The 15,973-nt window shown below is 41.2% G+C and overlaps 3 protein-coding genes across 3 annotated transcripts; all 3 read right to left on the bottom strand.

Annotated features, from left to right (window-relative positions):
* Window positions 1-572: 572 nt before the first annotated feature.
* LOC148412044 (uncharacterized) lies at window positions 573-5,651 on the bottom strand. The gene is made up of 6 exons (XM_088435494.1): window positions 5,391-5,651; window positions 5,219-5,314; window positions 4,146-5,135; window positions 3,192-4,013; window positions 2,791-3,108; window positions 573-610 (listed from the first exon to the last, which is right to left on the bottom strand). The coding sequence occupies exons 1-6, from the start codon at window positions 5,503-5,505 to the stop codon at window positions 573-575; spliced, it is 2,379 nt and encodes a 792-aa protein (XP_088291620.1). The 5' UTR covers window positions 5,506-5,651.
* Window positions 5,652-6,100: 449 nt separating this feature from the next.
* On the bottom strand, window positions 6,101-11,988 carry LOC148412043 (uncharacterized). Its single transcript, XM_088434631.1, has 3 exons — window positions 11,623-11,988; window positions 10,105-11,318; window positions 6,101-8,310 (listed from the first exon to the last, which is right to left on the bottom strand). The coding sequence occupies exons 1-3, from the start codon at window positions 11,744-11,746 to the stop codon at window positions 7,438-7,440; spliced, it is 2,211 nt and encodes a 736-aa protein (XP_088290757.1). The 5' UTR covers window positions 11,747-11,988; the 3' UTR covers window positions 6,101-7,437.
* Window positions 11,989-12,486: 498 nt separating this feature from the next.
* On the bottom strand, window positions 12,487-15,733 carry LOC148412042 (uncharacterized). Its single transcript, XM_088434527.1, has 2 exons — window positions 15,301-15,733; window positions 12,487-14,458 (listed from the first exon to the last, which is right to left on the bottom strand). The coding sequence occupies exons 1-2, from the start codon at window positions 15,413-15,415 to the stop codon at window positions 12,765-12,767; spliced, it is 1,809 nt and encodes a 602-aa protein (XP_088290653.1). The 5' UTR covers window positions 15,416-15,733; the 3' UTR covers window positions 12,487-12,764.
* Between the last annotated feature and the right edge of the window lie 240 nt (window positions 15,734-15,973).

Here is a 15,973-nt window from a genome sequence, read left to right as displayed (position 1 = left end):
AAAAGTCTTACTATAAATATTTGAACTCTTTACGATAAAAAGCCTTACTGAACATAGTTGTTGTTTTTAGAGGGGGGAGGGGGGCAAAAAAGCCCTACTATACGTGGTTGGTCTTTTTCAACATTCATCTTTACTATGCACGGTGGTTTTATTTTTTTTGTTGAAAAAAGCCTTACTATACACTTGTTTTGTGTAAAAAAAATGTAATTGCCTTACTATACCTTAGATGCACAGTGGTTGGGGTTTCAAAGTATGGTTTCAATTTAGTGTCAGAGTTTCAAAGTAGGGTTTCAATGGGGATGAATTTAGGGGTAGGGTTTTAAATTACAGTCATTGTTCAAAAAAGGAATACAACAAGTCAAGAGATACAGAATATATTCTTACAAGTACAACTTTTATTCATCATTTCAACAGTCAGCAATAACATGCAGTATGTAAAATATTATCATAGAGAGCTTCACTGATAACTGCTTTTGTCGACAGCACACTTGTACTTCTTAGCTCCAGATATACTTTGGAATCTTTGACCGTGAACTAAACAGGTAAACCAGTTTGGATCATTGCGTGCACCTCTACGTCTCTTGGTTTCCTTTGCATTCTTTCCCACAAACTGAACAGGCAAAAGGTTTCTCACCAGTGTGGGTTCTTGGATGTATAGTTCAATTACTCTTTGTAGCTAATTTTTTGCCAGAAACCAAACAGGAAAAAGGTTTTTCACCAGTGTGGGTTCCCGTTTGTTGTTTTAAAACTGCATCCTGAGAAAATCCTTTGCCACACACTGAACAGGAAAAGTTTTCTCACCAGTGTGGATTCTTGTGTGTCGCCTCAAGCTTCCGCATTCAGAAAATCTTTGACCACAAACCAAACAGGCAAAAGGTTTTTCTTGAGTGTGGATTATTGTGTGTTTTCTCAAGTTTCCGCATTCAGAAAATCTTTGACCACAAACCAAACAGGTGAAAGGTTTCTCACCAGTGTGGGTTCGTGTGTGTCGTCTTAAACCTAAAGCCTGAGAAAATCCTTTGGAACATACTGAACAGGTAAAGGGTTTCTCACCAGTGTGGGTTCTAGCATGAATAGTTAAATTTCTCTTTGAAGCTAATTTTTTGCCACAAACCGAGCAGGTAAAAGGATTCTCAGCAGTGTGGATTCTTGTGTGTTTTCTCAAGCTTTCGAGTTCATAAAATCTATGACCACAAACCAAACAGGCAAAAGGTTTCTCACTAGAGTGGGTCCCTGTGTGTCGACTTAAATTTGCAGCCTGAGAGAATCTTTTGCCACACACCGAACAGGCAAAAGGCTTCTCACCAGTGTGGGTTCTTGCATGAACAATCAAATGACTCTTGGTAGCTATTTTTTTGCCACAAACCAAACAGGTGAAAGGTTTCTCACCAGTGTGGGTCATTATGTGTTGTCTTAAACCTAAAGCCTGAGAAAATCCTTTGAAACATACTGAACAGGCAAATGGTTTCTCACCGGTGTGGGTTCTTGCATGATTCGTTAAATTTGTCTTTGAAGCCAATTTTTTCCCACAAACCGAGCAGGTAAAAGGTTTCTCACCAGTGTGGGTTCTTGTGTGTCGTTTCAAAGTTTTCCTTACAGAAAATCTTTGACCACAAACCAAACAGGCAAAAGGTTTCTCACCAGTGTGGGTTCTTGCATGATTCATTAAATTTGTCTTTGAAGCCAATTGTTTTCCACAAACCGAGCAGGTAAAAGGTTTCTCACCAGTGTGGGTTCTTGTGTGTCGTTTCAAAGCTTCGCTTACAGAAAATCTTTGACCACAAACCAAACAGGCAAAAGGTTTCTCACCAGTGTGGGTTCTTGCATGAATAGTTAAATTACTCTTTGAAGCAAATTTTTTTCCACAAAACGAGCAGGTAAAAGGTTTCTCACCAGTGTGGATTCTTGTGTGTTTTCTCAAGCTTCCGCATTCATAAAATCTTTGACCACAAACCAAACAGGCAAAAGGTCTCTCACTAGAGTGGGTCCTTGTGTGTTTTCTCAAGCTACAGCGTTCATAAAATTTTTGACCACAAACCAAACAGGCAAAAGGTTTCTCACTAGAGTGGGTCCTTGTGTGTCGACTTAAATGTGCAGCCTGAGAGAATCTTTTGGCACACACTGAACAGGCAAAAGGCTTCTCACCAGTGTGGGTTCTTGCATGAATAATTAAACAACTCTTGGTAGCTATTTTTTTGCCACAAACCGAACAGGTGAAAGGTTTCTCACCAGTGTGGGTTCTTGCATGAATAATTAAACAACTCTTGGTAGCTATTTTTTTGCCACAAACCGAACAGGTGAAAGGTTTCTCACCAGTGTGGGTCATTATGTGTCGTCTTAAACCTAAAGCCCGAGAAAATCCCTTGAAACATACTGAACAGGCAAAGGGTTTCTCACCAGTGTGGGTTCTTGTGTGTTGTCTTAAATCAAAAGCCCCAGAAAATCCTTTGGAACATACTGAACAGGCAAAGGGTTTCTCACCAGTGTGGGTTCTTGCATGAATAGTTAAACTTTTCTTTGTAGCTAATTTTTTTCCACAAACTGAGCAGGTAAAAGGTTTCTCACCAGTGTGGGTTCTTGCATGAATAGTTAAACTTTTCTTTGTAGCTAATTTTTTCCCACACACCGAGCAGGTAAAAGGTTTCTCACCAGTGTGGCATATGATATGTCTTTTCAAAGCAGACTTAGAGCTTAAGTTTTTTCCACAAAGAGAACAGTTCCAACCTTTGCTGCCTGTGTGAGGTGGGTGTAACGTTGTGTTGTCACCATCTGGCATTGGAGCTAACTGACCATCTGCTGGTGATCCTTCGCCGTGCTTGCCATCGATTTCTGTCGTCACGTGCTGACTGGAGATGCTGCTTGGAGGCTCCGCCCCCTTGATCTCCTCATACTGTCCTTCAGCCTCACTCTTCACTCGTACACTAGTCACTGGCAAGTCCGTGAAATCTGTCTCCTCTTTGAGGTATGATGGCGGCTCCTCTTCTTTTTTGATGTTGGAGTGCTGTAGCTCCTCATGCCCTTTGCCACCAGGTGCCTCTGCCACCTCTTTTTTAACATAGGGCAATTTTGGCTTCTGACATTCATGACAAGGATATTTCTCACTCACGTCTGCAGGACACAAAACACACTTTGTTCAGTACAACGGCAGTTCGAAATCAATACTGGAAGGTTGTTGAAAAGTAGTGACAAACCTGTTCCGCGTAACACATCTCGAGGCTGGATGAAAAGCTCGTCCAGCAGTTGACTTTCTTGTCTTGTCTTTAATTCGTGCTTTGCTTCAGATTCTTTTTCACATACTGAACAGGCAAATGGTTTATCACGCGTGTGGATTCTTGCGTGTCGTCTTAAGGATTGACTCCACGAAAATCTTTGACCACAAATGGAGCAGGCAAAAGGTTTCTCACCAGTGTGGATTCTTGCGTGTTGTCTCAATCTTTCACGTTCAGCAAATCTTTGACCACAAACCAAACAGGCAAAAGGTTTCTCACCAGTGTGGATTCTTGCATGTCTTCTCAAGGTCCCGGTTAAAGAAAATCTCCTACCGCAAACCAAACAGGCAAAAGGTTTCTCACCAGTGTGGATTTGTAAGCGACGTTTCAAAAGTCCCTGTGCGGAAAACCTATCACCACGAAGCAAACTGTCAAAAGGTTTCTCACCAGTGTGGGTTTTAGTGTGTTTTTTCAAGTTTGAAGCTTGAGTAAATCGTTGACCACAAACGGAACAGGCAAAAGGTTTTTCACCAGTGTGGGTTCTTATGTGACGTCTCAAAGTTGTGTTCAAAGAAAATCTTTTACCACACACCGAACAGGTAAAAGGTTTTTCACCAGTGTGGGTTAGCGTGTGTTGTTTTAAATGCGTTGCCCGAGAAAATTCTTTACCACACAGCGAACAGGCAAAAGGTTTCTCACCAGTGTGGCACATGATATGTCTTTTCAAAACAGACTTAGAGCTAAAGTTTTTCCCACACAGAGAACAGTTCCAACCTTTGCTGCCAGTGTGATACATCATCTCAACTTTATCATCATTGCCATCAGTGTGAGGAGAGTGTGATGTTATGTTGTCACCATCTGACATTGGAGCTAACCGACCATCTGCTGGTGATCCTTCGCCGTGCTTGCCATCGATTTCTGTCGTCACGTGTTGACTGGTGTGTTGTCTCAACGAATTGCTCATCGAAAAACTTTTACCGCAAACCAAACAGGCATATGGTTTCTCACCAGTGTGGATCCTTGTGTGTTTTCTCAAGCTTCCGCGTTCAGCAAATCTTTGACCACAAACCAAACAGGCAAAAGGTTTCTCACCAGTGTGGATTCTCGCATGATTCCTCAAGGTTGCAATTACAGCAAATCTCTTATCGCAAACCAAACAGGCAAAAGGTTTCTCTCCAGTGTGGGTTCTTGCATGAATAGTTAAACTTCTCTTTGAAGCTAATTTTTTGCCACACACCGAACAGGCAAAAGGTTTCTCACCAGTGTGGGTTTGTGTGTGACATCTTAAGTTTCTCTGTCGGGAAAACCTTTGACCACAAACCAAACAAGCAAAAGGTTTCTCACCAGTGTGGGTTCTTGCATGAATAGTTAAACTTCTCTTTGTAGCTAATTTTTTGCCACACACCGAACAGGCAAAAAGTTTCTCACCAGTGTGGAATCTCAAATGGTGTTGCAAACTGGCCTTTGAGGAAAGAACTTTACCACACTGAGAACAGTTCCATCCTTTGCCGTCTGTGTGATACGTCATCGCAACTTTATCATCATTGCCATCAGTGTGAGGAGAGTGTGACGTTTTGTTGTCACCATCTGACATTGGAGCTAACAGATCATCTGCTGGTGATCCTTCGCCGTGCTTGCCATCGATTTCTGTCGTCACGTGCTGACTGGAGATGCTGCTTGGAGGCTCCGCCCCCTTGATCTCCTCATAGTGTCCTTCAGCTTCACTCTTCACTTGGACACTAGTCACTGGCAATTCCGTGAAGTCTGTCTCCTCTTTGAAGTATGGTGGCAGCTCCTTTTTTCTTTGGATGTTGGGGTACTGCAGCTTCTCCTTCCCTTTGCCACCAGGGGCCGCCGCCTCCTCCTTTTTAACGCTGGGCACCTTTGGCATCTGACATTCATGACCAGGATATTCCTCACGCACGTCTGCAGGACACAAAACACATGTTGGTCAGGATAGGTGCTGTTCGAAATAAACACAGCAAGGTTGTTGAAAATTAGCGACAAACCAGCACCGCGTAGCACCTCTCGAGGCTGCATGCTAAGTTTGTCCAGCAGTCGACTTTCTTGTCGCTCCTTCTCCTCTTGGACTCCACAAAGCTTCTCTGCAGAACACCGAAACATTAGGAGAGGCGCTGTTCGAAATGAACACAGAAATCTTGTTGAAAATTAGTGACGAACCTAATCGAAGTAACACAACTCGAGGCTGCATGAAAAGCTTGTCCAGCAGTCGTCCTTCTTGTCGCTCTTTCTCCTCTTGCGCACCTAAACGTTCCTCTTCGATCTTTACTTCCATTCTCGCGCACGTTTTTCGCTCGAGGTTTACGACCCTCGACTCTTGCACTTGATGCCCGCTGACCAACAAACGCGTCTGCTGTGACAGCGGCTAGCAAGCTAAGCTAAGCTAAGCTAAACAAGGCCGAAAGGTTTCAACAAGACTGAGATGACTTTCAATCGGTTGCTCCGGAATAATTCGCATTCGCGACGATTTTTTTCTTTTAACGCGTGTGGCTTCTCGACGTCACTTGAAAAGGAGGAGTTTTGCTACGTGTTACCATGGCAAGTCCGCCCACACATATTTCAGGTGAAAAACAAGACCGCATATTGAGTTAGCGCACTTTACTTATCTACTTATTGTTATTGGGATCCAGCAAGCTTATACGCATTGATAGGGTTGTTATTTGTAAAATTCGAATTGGATACGAAACCATACTTTTTAATGTGGGCATATTCGCATATTCGTCATATTTTCTTGAATATCAAATAAAACGATGCTGATTATTATTAAAAAAAAAAATCAATACTATAGAAAAAAAGTCCTCTATCTAAATCTCCGGAACAAAGGTTAAATCCCCGAGATTTCAAATGGTCACTACTGAAATTAAAAACACTTAGAGGCAAGCCAACTTTATTTACACAGCGCATAATTAAAAGTACAACATTCAAAAGCATTAGAAATGAACGATGAATCACTTAAACAAGAAATACCAACAGTTTAAAAACCATTTGAATGAAAAAAGAAAAGCAGTGAATAACAAACAGCTGTTGTACATTTTTTTTCAGTGTAGTCGCACGTCAAATTGGGTAGCGAGCTAGTAAATATTCATCCTGCCCTCATATTGAAGGAATACTATGTCTAAAGAGAAATATATATTGTGGAAATAAAATGTTCATAAGTACTGTATTGTACATTGAATAGTAGGTACTTGGCAGGTGCGATTTTTAAAGATATACATTTGAAGAAAAATTGGAAACAAATACCATGTCTAACGAGAAAGCTGTTTTTCAAAACGATCAATATATTGGAAAAAAAATAGGAGTCTGCTTTTTGTGAAAAAAAAGCAACATATTATAAGAGAAGTATATTTTTAAAATGTGTGTTTTCAGTCAGAGAAATCTTTAAAAGAACAAGCCCAGCTGCTAAGCAGCAAAATAGTAACTCAGAGCAACCGAGACTGACTTTTCTTTGCTTTGACTTTTCTTTATCTAAGGACTGGGGCGAGATGAACTTGGACTGCATGGCCGGATAGCAATGCACGCTATTCTAGACAAGAATCATTCAGTAAATGAGGTTGTTATCATTATGTGTTTATTTCTTGGCTAGAGTAGTACGCATTGCTATCCATCTATGCAGTCCGAGTTCATCTCGCCCCAGTCCTTCGATAAAGCTGTTGACGCAGGAAAGTGTGAGCTGGGACCTTGGCCCCGCTGTTGGCGGCGCCCGGCTGCCTCTTTTGTTTTGTCTTGTGATGTGCAATGCTTTGCTGAATGAATAAAATGCAGGCGGGGACGGCTAACCCTAAAATGTTTTTTTTACATCATTCAAAAGTATTAGCAAAAAAAAACAAGACACACCAACATTTTTAACGATTTGAATAAAAAAAAAAAAAACAAATAAAAGCTGTTGTATAATTTATATCATTATTTTCAGTGTAATCACACACCAATAGAGGTAGCGAGCAGGTAAATATTCATCCATCCCTATTTACAATCCATGTCATTGTAATTACCTTTAATAATCAAAATGGGAAAAAAAATACTTTTTTTAACTATGTATTTAGGTTTAAAAAATTCCTATGAATGAGCATTTGCACATTATGGCAGTCAGCTGACTTCATTTGTAGCCACTGGGCAGGTCACATTATCATGAAAAACACAATTAAATATAAGTTAAGAAAAGTCCAGATGTATAGAAAACGCACGACAAGAACACCTATCTTTTATCGCTTCATTGATTACTCTTTTTCTCAACAGCACATTTGTGCTTCTTTGCAAGATACATACTAGGGAATCTTTGACCGCAAATTGAACAGGCAAAAGGTTTCTCGCCAGTGTGGTTTCTTGTGTGTTGTCTTAAATGTGCAGCTTGGGAAAATTCTCTACCACACACCAAACAGGCAAAAGGTTTCTCACCAGTGTGGGTTCTTGTGTGTACTTTTAAGTGGTACTCAAGAGAAAACCTTTGACCACAAATCGAACAGGAAAAAGGTTTCTCACCCGAGTGAGTTTCTGTATGACGCTTCAAGTTTGCTTCTCTATAAAACCTTTGACCACAAACCAGACAAGCAAAAGGTTTCTCACTACTGTGCGTTTGATAGTGTCGTCTCAAGTTTCCGTTTTCAGAAAAGCTTTTACCACATTCCAAACAGGCAAAAGGTTTCTCACCACTGTGGGTTTGTGTGTGACATCTCAGGCGTGCCCGTCTAGAAAATCTTTGTCCACAAACCAAACAGGCAAAAGGCTTCTCATCATTGTGGATTTTTGTGTGCTCTCTTAATGTTCCAGATCGAGAAAATTTTTTACCACACACCAAACAGGCAAAAGGTTTCTCACCAGAATGTGAACGTGTGTGTTGTTTCAAGATTTCATTTCTATGAAATCTTTTACCACAGACTGAACAGGCAAAAGGTTTTTCACCAGTGTGGGTTCTTGCATGTACTCCCATGTAATACTTTCTAGAAAACCTTTGACCACAAACCGAACAGGCAAAAGGTTTCTCTCCAGTGTGCAACATCATATGTTCTTTCAAAGAGGACTCGGAGTCAAAGCTTTTCCCACACAGAGAACATTTCCAACGTTTACTGTCGGTGTGACGCGGCATCTCACCTTCCCACTCTTCATCACTGTCATCTGTGTGAGGAGAGTGTGACGTTGTGTCATCACCATCTGAGATTGGAGCTAACATGCCGTCGGGTTGTGATCCTCCGGCAGGATCGCCATCACTTTCTACTGTCACGGAGATGTTGCTTGGAGGCTCCGCCCCTTCGCTCTCCTCATACTGTCCTTCATCTTCATTCTTCACAAGGACACCAGTCACTGGCAGCTCAGTGAAATCGTCCTCGTCCTTGAAGTATGGAAGCAGCTGCTCCTCCTCTTTGCCACCAGGGGGGTCTAACTCTTCCTCTTTAAAGACAGGCAATTCAGGCTCCTGCTGTTCAGCTCCGAAATATTCTTGACTGGCTTCTGCAGAAAACAAGACACGCACTAAATATGCTGTTCAAAATAAAAAAACACTAGACGGTTGTTGAAAAGCAGTAGCAGGGCAAATGGACAAACCTAATCGGCGTAACACAACACGGGGCTGCATGCAAAGCTTACCCAGCAGTCGACTTTCTTGTCGTTCCTGCTCCTCTTGGACTCCACAAGGCTCCTCTTCCAACTTGACCTTGGTTCCTCTCATTTTCACTCGATGTTGACTCCGCTTTTCCGATGTCAACACAGGCGTCTGCTTTGTTGGCGGCTAGCAAGCTAAGCTAAACAAGGCCCAAAATGTACCGACGAGCCCGAGTACATTTGAAGCGCTAACGAAAATGCAGAAATTTGATTTGGTTGCAGTAGAGTAGCGATGAGTAATCAGTGGCTTCGAAACTTTTTTGGGAATTTAGGACGAAAGCGTTCGTTCAACCCAAGTAGATTAAGGAAAAGCGTTAAGGAGTGGACTACGGCAAGACCAGTTGGACAAATTTAATGTGACGCGAACCCAAGCGACATTCGAGCCAACGTGTTATGTTTTATGTACTATCAGCGTTTATCTTTCATTCAAGTCATGCATATTAAACCCTAAATATGTTTCATAATTCAAAAATGTTTTTTTTCAGTGTACGAGTAGTTTTTCCAACAGTACTTATTATAAACACGGTAATTCAGGTAGTTCCCTGCGACTCGTGACGAATCTGCAGTCAAGAAACGAAAAACATGTCAACAATAAATGTTTCTCTTTCGATTGAGGAAAAAATGGGACATTTAATTCCTTAAATATTCCTCATTGATTATCCGCCCACAAAAATACCAAAACGTTCGACTAGAAAACAACCCTTGTCAACGTTTCTTCTCCTAATCAGCCACCTCCACATGATCACGCCTGGCCACACGCCTACTTCCGGTTCACGTTAGTTAAAAAATAAAAACACTGCCACTAAGTAGTTCGAGGTATAACAATTCAATGCAACTCAAGGCGACATTACACTCCCACTCAGTTATGTAAAGTTTTGAAATAAAGTATATATTTTCACATTCTATTATGACAATGATAATAATTTACACTTAGAACGCTACACGTGATAACTTCATTACATTTGGAATGAGAAAACTTTAGTCACACAGTGCACAATTTTTATTTAAAAGCATTAAAAAAGCAAAGAATCGCTTTAATACTAATATTTTGAAAACACTGTAATTAAAAAAACATTCAAGATATATAGAAAATATACAAGTACTGTACAACTATTATTCATTATTCAATCATCATTCATTCAATATTCATTATTCAACCATTACTTATCACTTTCTCAGCAACACAAAAATGACCGTACACAAAAAAAAGAGCTTTTCCTTGAAAACAAATGTTAAAATGATATCATATCCAGCTTTACTGATCACTGTTTTTGTCCACAACACACTTGTGGTTCTTTGCTCCAGATTTACTTTGGAATCTTTGACCGCAAACTGAACAGGTAAAGGGTTTCTCACCAGTGTGCGTTCTTGCATGCACCTTTACTTCTTGCTTTGTTCTGTATTCCTTCCCACAAACGTAACAGGCAAAAGGTTTCTCACCAGTGTGGTTTCTTGAGTGTACTTTTAGGCTTTCACTACAAGTAAACCTTTGATCACAAACTAAACAGGGAAAAGGTTTTTCATCAGTGTGGATTCTTGTGTGCATTCTCAAGTGATAAGTCTGACGAAATCTTTTCCCACAAACCGAACAGGCGAATGGTTTCTCACCAGTGTGGATTTGTGTGTGACGTTTCAAATGTTCCCGCGCAGAAAACCTATGACCACAAACCAAACAGGCAAAAGGTTTCTCACCGGTGTGGGTTTGTGTGTGTCTTTTCATGCTCGCATCTTGAGTAAATCGTTGACCACAAACGGAACAGGCAAAAGGTTTTTCACCAGTGTGGATTCTAATGTGACGTCTCAAGTTTACGTTAATAGAAAATCTTTTACCGCACACCGAACAGGCAAAAGGTTTCTCACCTGTGTGGGTTCTCTTGTGTCGTCTCAGGATTCCGCTTATAGAAAATCTCTTACCACAAACCAAACAGGCAAAAGGTTTCTCACCTGAGTGGGCTTTTGTGTGTATAATTAAAAATTGCTTTGAAGATAATTTTTTGCCACAAATAGAACAGGCATAAAGTTTCTCACCAGTGTGGCATCTCATATGTCTGTTCAAATTGCCTTTTGAGCAAAAAACTTTCCCACACTTAGAACATTTCCAACCTTCGCTGTCAGTGTGATATGCCATTGTAACTTTATCCTCGTTGTCATCAGTGTGAGACGAGTGTGATGTTGTGTCTTCACCATCTGACATTGGAGCTAACCACCCGTCGTCTGGTTGTGATCCTCCGCCGTGCTCACCATCAATTTCTGTTGCCAGTTGTTGACTGGAGATGTTACTTGTAGGCTCCACCTCCTTGTTCTCCTCATACTGTCCTCCATCTTCACTCTTCACGTGGATACCAGTCACTGGCACCTCTGTGAAATCTTCCTCCTCTTTCATGCAGTATGGCAGATGCTCCTCCTCTTCGCCACTAGGGGGCTCCGACTCCTCCTCTTTAAGGCCTGGCAACTCGGGCTCCTGCCATTCAGGACCAGGATTTTCTTCACTCATGTCTGCAGAAAAACAGACACATTTTGTTTAGTAAACACAGTGTGACTAAAGTGGCTATTTTATAAGGCTACGAGGCATTGACTCTTTAAAAAAAAAATCAAATGATCATTTATCCTTCTTTTGGACCTGGAAACTCTTTTAGGAAAACAGTCACCTGAGGTCACCATCGGATGCGCACAGTTCACATTTTGGCATGTCAACAAAGTGAAATCCGACGTGTCCAGGAAAAAACACACACACACACACACACACACACACACACACATGAAGGTTGTTGAAAAGTAGTGACTTAGTAAAGTGACAAACCTAGTCGGCGTAAGACAATTCGAGGCTGGATGTAAAGCTTGTCCAGCAGTCGACTTTTTAGTTGTTCCTTCTCCTCTTCGGCTTCACAAAGCTGTTCTTCGTACTTGACTTTAGTTCTTCTCATGTCACCGGATGTTTACGACGCTTTGCACTCACACTTGACGTCAGCTGAGACAGCTAGCAAGCAAAGCTAAGCTAAACTAAGCTAATGAAGGCCGAGATGTTCCAACGAGCCTGTGTTGACCTAAATCGCACACAAACATGAAGATTTTGTACATAATTACAACAAAGAAGCGATGGAAACTCGGTTGCTTCTAAACTATCTGTTCGAATTCAGGAGGAAAATGTTCGTTTAACCCGAATAGATTCAGGAGAAGCGCTACTACGGCAAATCCTCTTGGACAAATTTAGTGAACGAGCATTCAATTGAAATTTGCCTAAGTTTAGTTAGTTTCACTTTTGACGGTGTATTAAAAATGACGTATTATAGCATAAATTATTTACATAAAACAATATTATAAGTAATTGTGTTAATATAGCAATAATCACTCGCGTGGTAGTAAAGTTTGGTTGAGTGGACTTGCCGTAGAACTCACGTCAGAAACGACTCTTCGGCCAACCTCTTTCAGTTTCTTGAAATTATTCATCCTTAATTGGAGTGGAATATACTTGATTCTCGGCACTCGCCCTCCATCGCTACTTTATTGCAGTCAACTCATAGTCATATAAACCTTTTATTAAACTAATAAAAAAAACTTTCATCTGTGTCACATGAAAGTTTTACATTCAAGTAATGCTATCGATGAAGCCAAAAAAAATCAATGTAGCTTGTCCTAATCACAAATGATAAGGTTGGACTTTTTTTGTATCGAAGTTTATTGATCGCATCATCTTGCGATGCTTGGGAGAGTACAGCACTTGCTTAGATCTTCTGCGTGCGCAGCAAAGCAGTGAGATAATGTTTATTAGGAGAAAATCAAAACACGTCCGCCTTGGCTGAGAGCCAAGGAAATCAGACAAAAAAAAGGAGCAAGTACACCTATCATTCATGACTTATATGGTTGACTACCAAAAATGATATTGTGCACAAGAGAGATGTGCTTTCTTTGGATATAAATGCAAAAATGACATTATATACAGATTCACTTATCACTTCTCTTTTCAACAGCACACTTGTGCAGCTTTGCCTGATATTGAGTTTGAAAGCTTTGATCACAAACTGAACAGGGAAAAGGTTTCTCATCAGCGTGGATTTTTGTGTGTCGTCTCATATCTCCCTTTCTCAAAAATCTTTGACCACAAAGGGAGCAGGCAAAAGGTTTCTCACCGGTGTGGGTTTTTGAGTGACGTCTCATGTTTCCATGATGGGAAAACTTCAGACCGCAAACCAAACAGGCAAAGGTTCTCTCAGTTGTGTGATTTTTTGTGTGTGCTTTAGAGTTTTTCTGCAGAAAAGATCTTTGACCATAATTTGAACAAAGAGATGGTTTCTCATCAGCATGGATTCTTGTGTGTCGTCTCATGTCTCCCTGTCTCAAAAATCTTTGGCCACAAAGGGAGCAGGCAAAAGGTTTCTCACCAGTGTGGATTTTTGAGTGACGTCTCATGTTTCCCTGCCGAGAAAACTCTAGACCGCAAACCAAACAGGCAAAGGTTTGCTCACTTGTGTGATTTTCTGTGAGTGCTTTGGAGTTTTTCTGCTGAAAAGATCTTTGACCATAATCTGAACAAACAGAAGGTTTCTCATCAGCATGAATTCGTGTGTGTCGTCTCATGTCTTCCTGTCTAGAAAATCTTTGACCACAAAGGGAGCAGGCAAAAGGTTTCTCACCAGTATGGGTTCTTGAGTGACGTCTTAAGTTTGCCTCACGAGAAAACTTCAGACCACAAACCAGACAGGGAAAGGTTTTCTCACTTGTGTGATTTTTTGTGTGTGCTTTAAAGCTTTTCTGCAGAAAAAATCTTTTACCACAAATGGAACAGGCAAAAGGTTTTTCACCCATGTGGATTTGTGTGTGTCGTGTCAGGTCTCCCCGTTTATTAAACTTGTGTCCACAAACCAAACAGGCAAAAGGTTTCTCACCAATGTGGGTTCTTGTGTGTAATTTTAGGTTTTCCTTTCTCGAATACCTTTGTCCACAAACCGAACAGGCAAAAGGTTTCTCACCAGTGTGCTTTCTTGCGTGAACTTTTAGGTTTTCCTTTCTCGTAAACCTTTGACCGCAAACCAAACAGGCAAAAGGTCTCTCACCAGTGTGGATTCTTGTGTGTACTGTCCAGTCACTATTAAACCGAAATCTTCGCCCACAAACTGAACAGGCAAAAGGTTTCTCACCGGTGTGGCACATGGTATGTCTTTTCAAAAGGAACTTGGAGCCAAAGCTTTTCCAACACTGAGAACATTTCCAACGCTTGCCAATACTGTGAGGTGTCATCTCACCTTCCAACTCTTCATCATCAACATCAGTATGAGAAGAGTGTGACGTTGTGTCTTCACCATCTGAGATTGGAGCAATCCAGCCATCGTCTTGTAATCCTCCACCGTGCTTGCCATTTATATCTGTTGCCACGTGTTCACTGGCGCTTGGAGGCTTCGCCTCGATCTTCTCTTCATCTAGATCTCTTTCACCTTCAGTCTTCCAAAGGACACCGGTCACTAGCAACTCTGTAACGCATGCCGCTTCTTTTATGCATGGCGGCAGGTACTCCTCTTTATTGAAGTTGGGGCATTGCAGCTGCTCCTCCTCCTTGCCACCAGGGGACTCTACCTCCTCCCCTGTAACGCCAGGTAACTTTGGCTCCAGCCACTCGGGACCAAAATCCTTTTCACTCTCATCTGTGGGACACAAGGCACATATGGTTTGACATGAATATTCCATTGAAAACATTGGATAAATTCATAAAGGGGACTTTACATTGAGGATATTCAATGGCATTATCCTGAAAACCCAAGCACCCCTATATCGGAATGGTTCGACCCAAACTATCATTATGCCACATCTGCCAAACAGTTGATGACGGGGAGCAGATCTTTGGGACGTGATCTGTTTATTTGTTTAAAAGCGCTACTTACAACGTGTCGTTTCCTCTACCACATCCTTCTTTTTTCATACAGAAGGATGCCCGTGTGGGCTTTTTTAATCAGTAATGCGGAGCGCTCACCAATGTAACTCAGCAACATTTTCAGATTTTGGAACTAGGTGCACACGCATGACACAGCGCATCATAAAACGCCAAAAACCATAAAACGAGGCTGCTGGTAACTTCAATGGAAGGGCGTGGATTCAGATCCTGCTCAGAACATTTATTTTTATTCGTATTATATTTTTACTATGTTTACATTTTCCCGCAGATAATTAGGAGTTGAAAAGGAATCGCTTTGCGTGTTTATTGATGAACAGGACAGTGAGACAGTTCATCAATTTGCACATAACTTGTGACGAATCTGCAATAAGGAAACAGAAAATATGTCAACAGTCGACCGACATCTGGAATCCTGAGCCAGTTGAACCGGCATAAAAACTAATACAAAATAAGTCACCAGGGCTCACCATCAGATGCACACAGTCCACATTTTGGCATGTTAATAATGTGAAATTGACCTTGCTGAGATAAGATTTTGTTCAAAATAAACACAGAAATAGTTTTGAATTGTTGTGACTAAGGAACGTTACAAACCCAATCGACGTAACACAACTCGAGGCTTCATGCAAAGCTTGTCCAGCAGTCGACCTTCTTGTCGCTCATTCTCCCATTGGGCAATATAGAGTTCCTCTTCGATCTTCACTTTCATTCTTGCGCACGTTTTTCGCTCGATGTTTACGACGCGTTACGCTCGCACTTGCTGCTGAGTCTTCAAACTCGTCTGCATCGTTAGCGGCTAGCAAGCTAAGCTAAACTAGGCTAAGCTAAGCAAGGCCAAAACATTTCAATGAGCTGAATTGACTGAGCTGAGATGACTTGAACCGCGCGCGCAGATGCAAAATTTATATCCGGTTGCAATAAAGTAGCGACGGACAATCAGTTGCTTTGGAACTTTCAGTTTGGAATTTAAAAAGGAAAGAAAAACATTAAAAAAAATGCCCCGCAACGTTTACTGTACGGAAGCCGCACTCGGACAAATGTCAGTGTAGGTTTCTGTGCGCTTTTGTAAAACTCAATAAAGAACGGTGTGTAAGAATTACACCGTTTTTCCTAAAAAATGAATATTTTAAATCATTAAACATGTCAAAAACTTGCAAATAAATATGTTCTTTTTCAAATTAAGTCAAAGTCCAACTTTCCTTTTTCTCATGGCAAAGCTCACTTCAAGAAAATGGGGTAAAGGTTTTGAGAACTGTGTGGGTTGACT

Source organism: Hippichthys cyanospilos, chromosome 15 (genome assembly GCF_059441005.1).
Source record: "Hippichthys cyanospilos isolate Australia breed blue-spotted pipefish chromosome 15, RoL_Hcya_1.0, whole genome shotgun sequence".
Taxonomy (NCBI): Eukaryota; Metazoa; Chordata; class Actinopteri; order Syngnathiformes; family Syngnathidae; genus Hippichthys; species Hippichthys cyanospilos.
The sequence above is the reverse complement of the archived record's forward strand: the minus strand, read 5'-3'. Positions and strand labels throughout refer to the sequence as shown.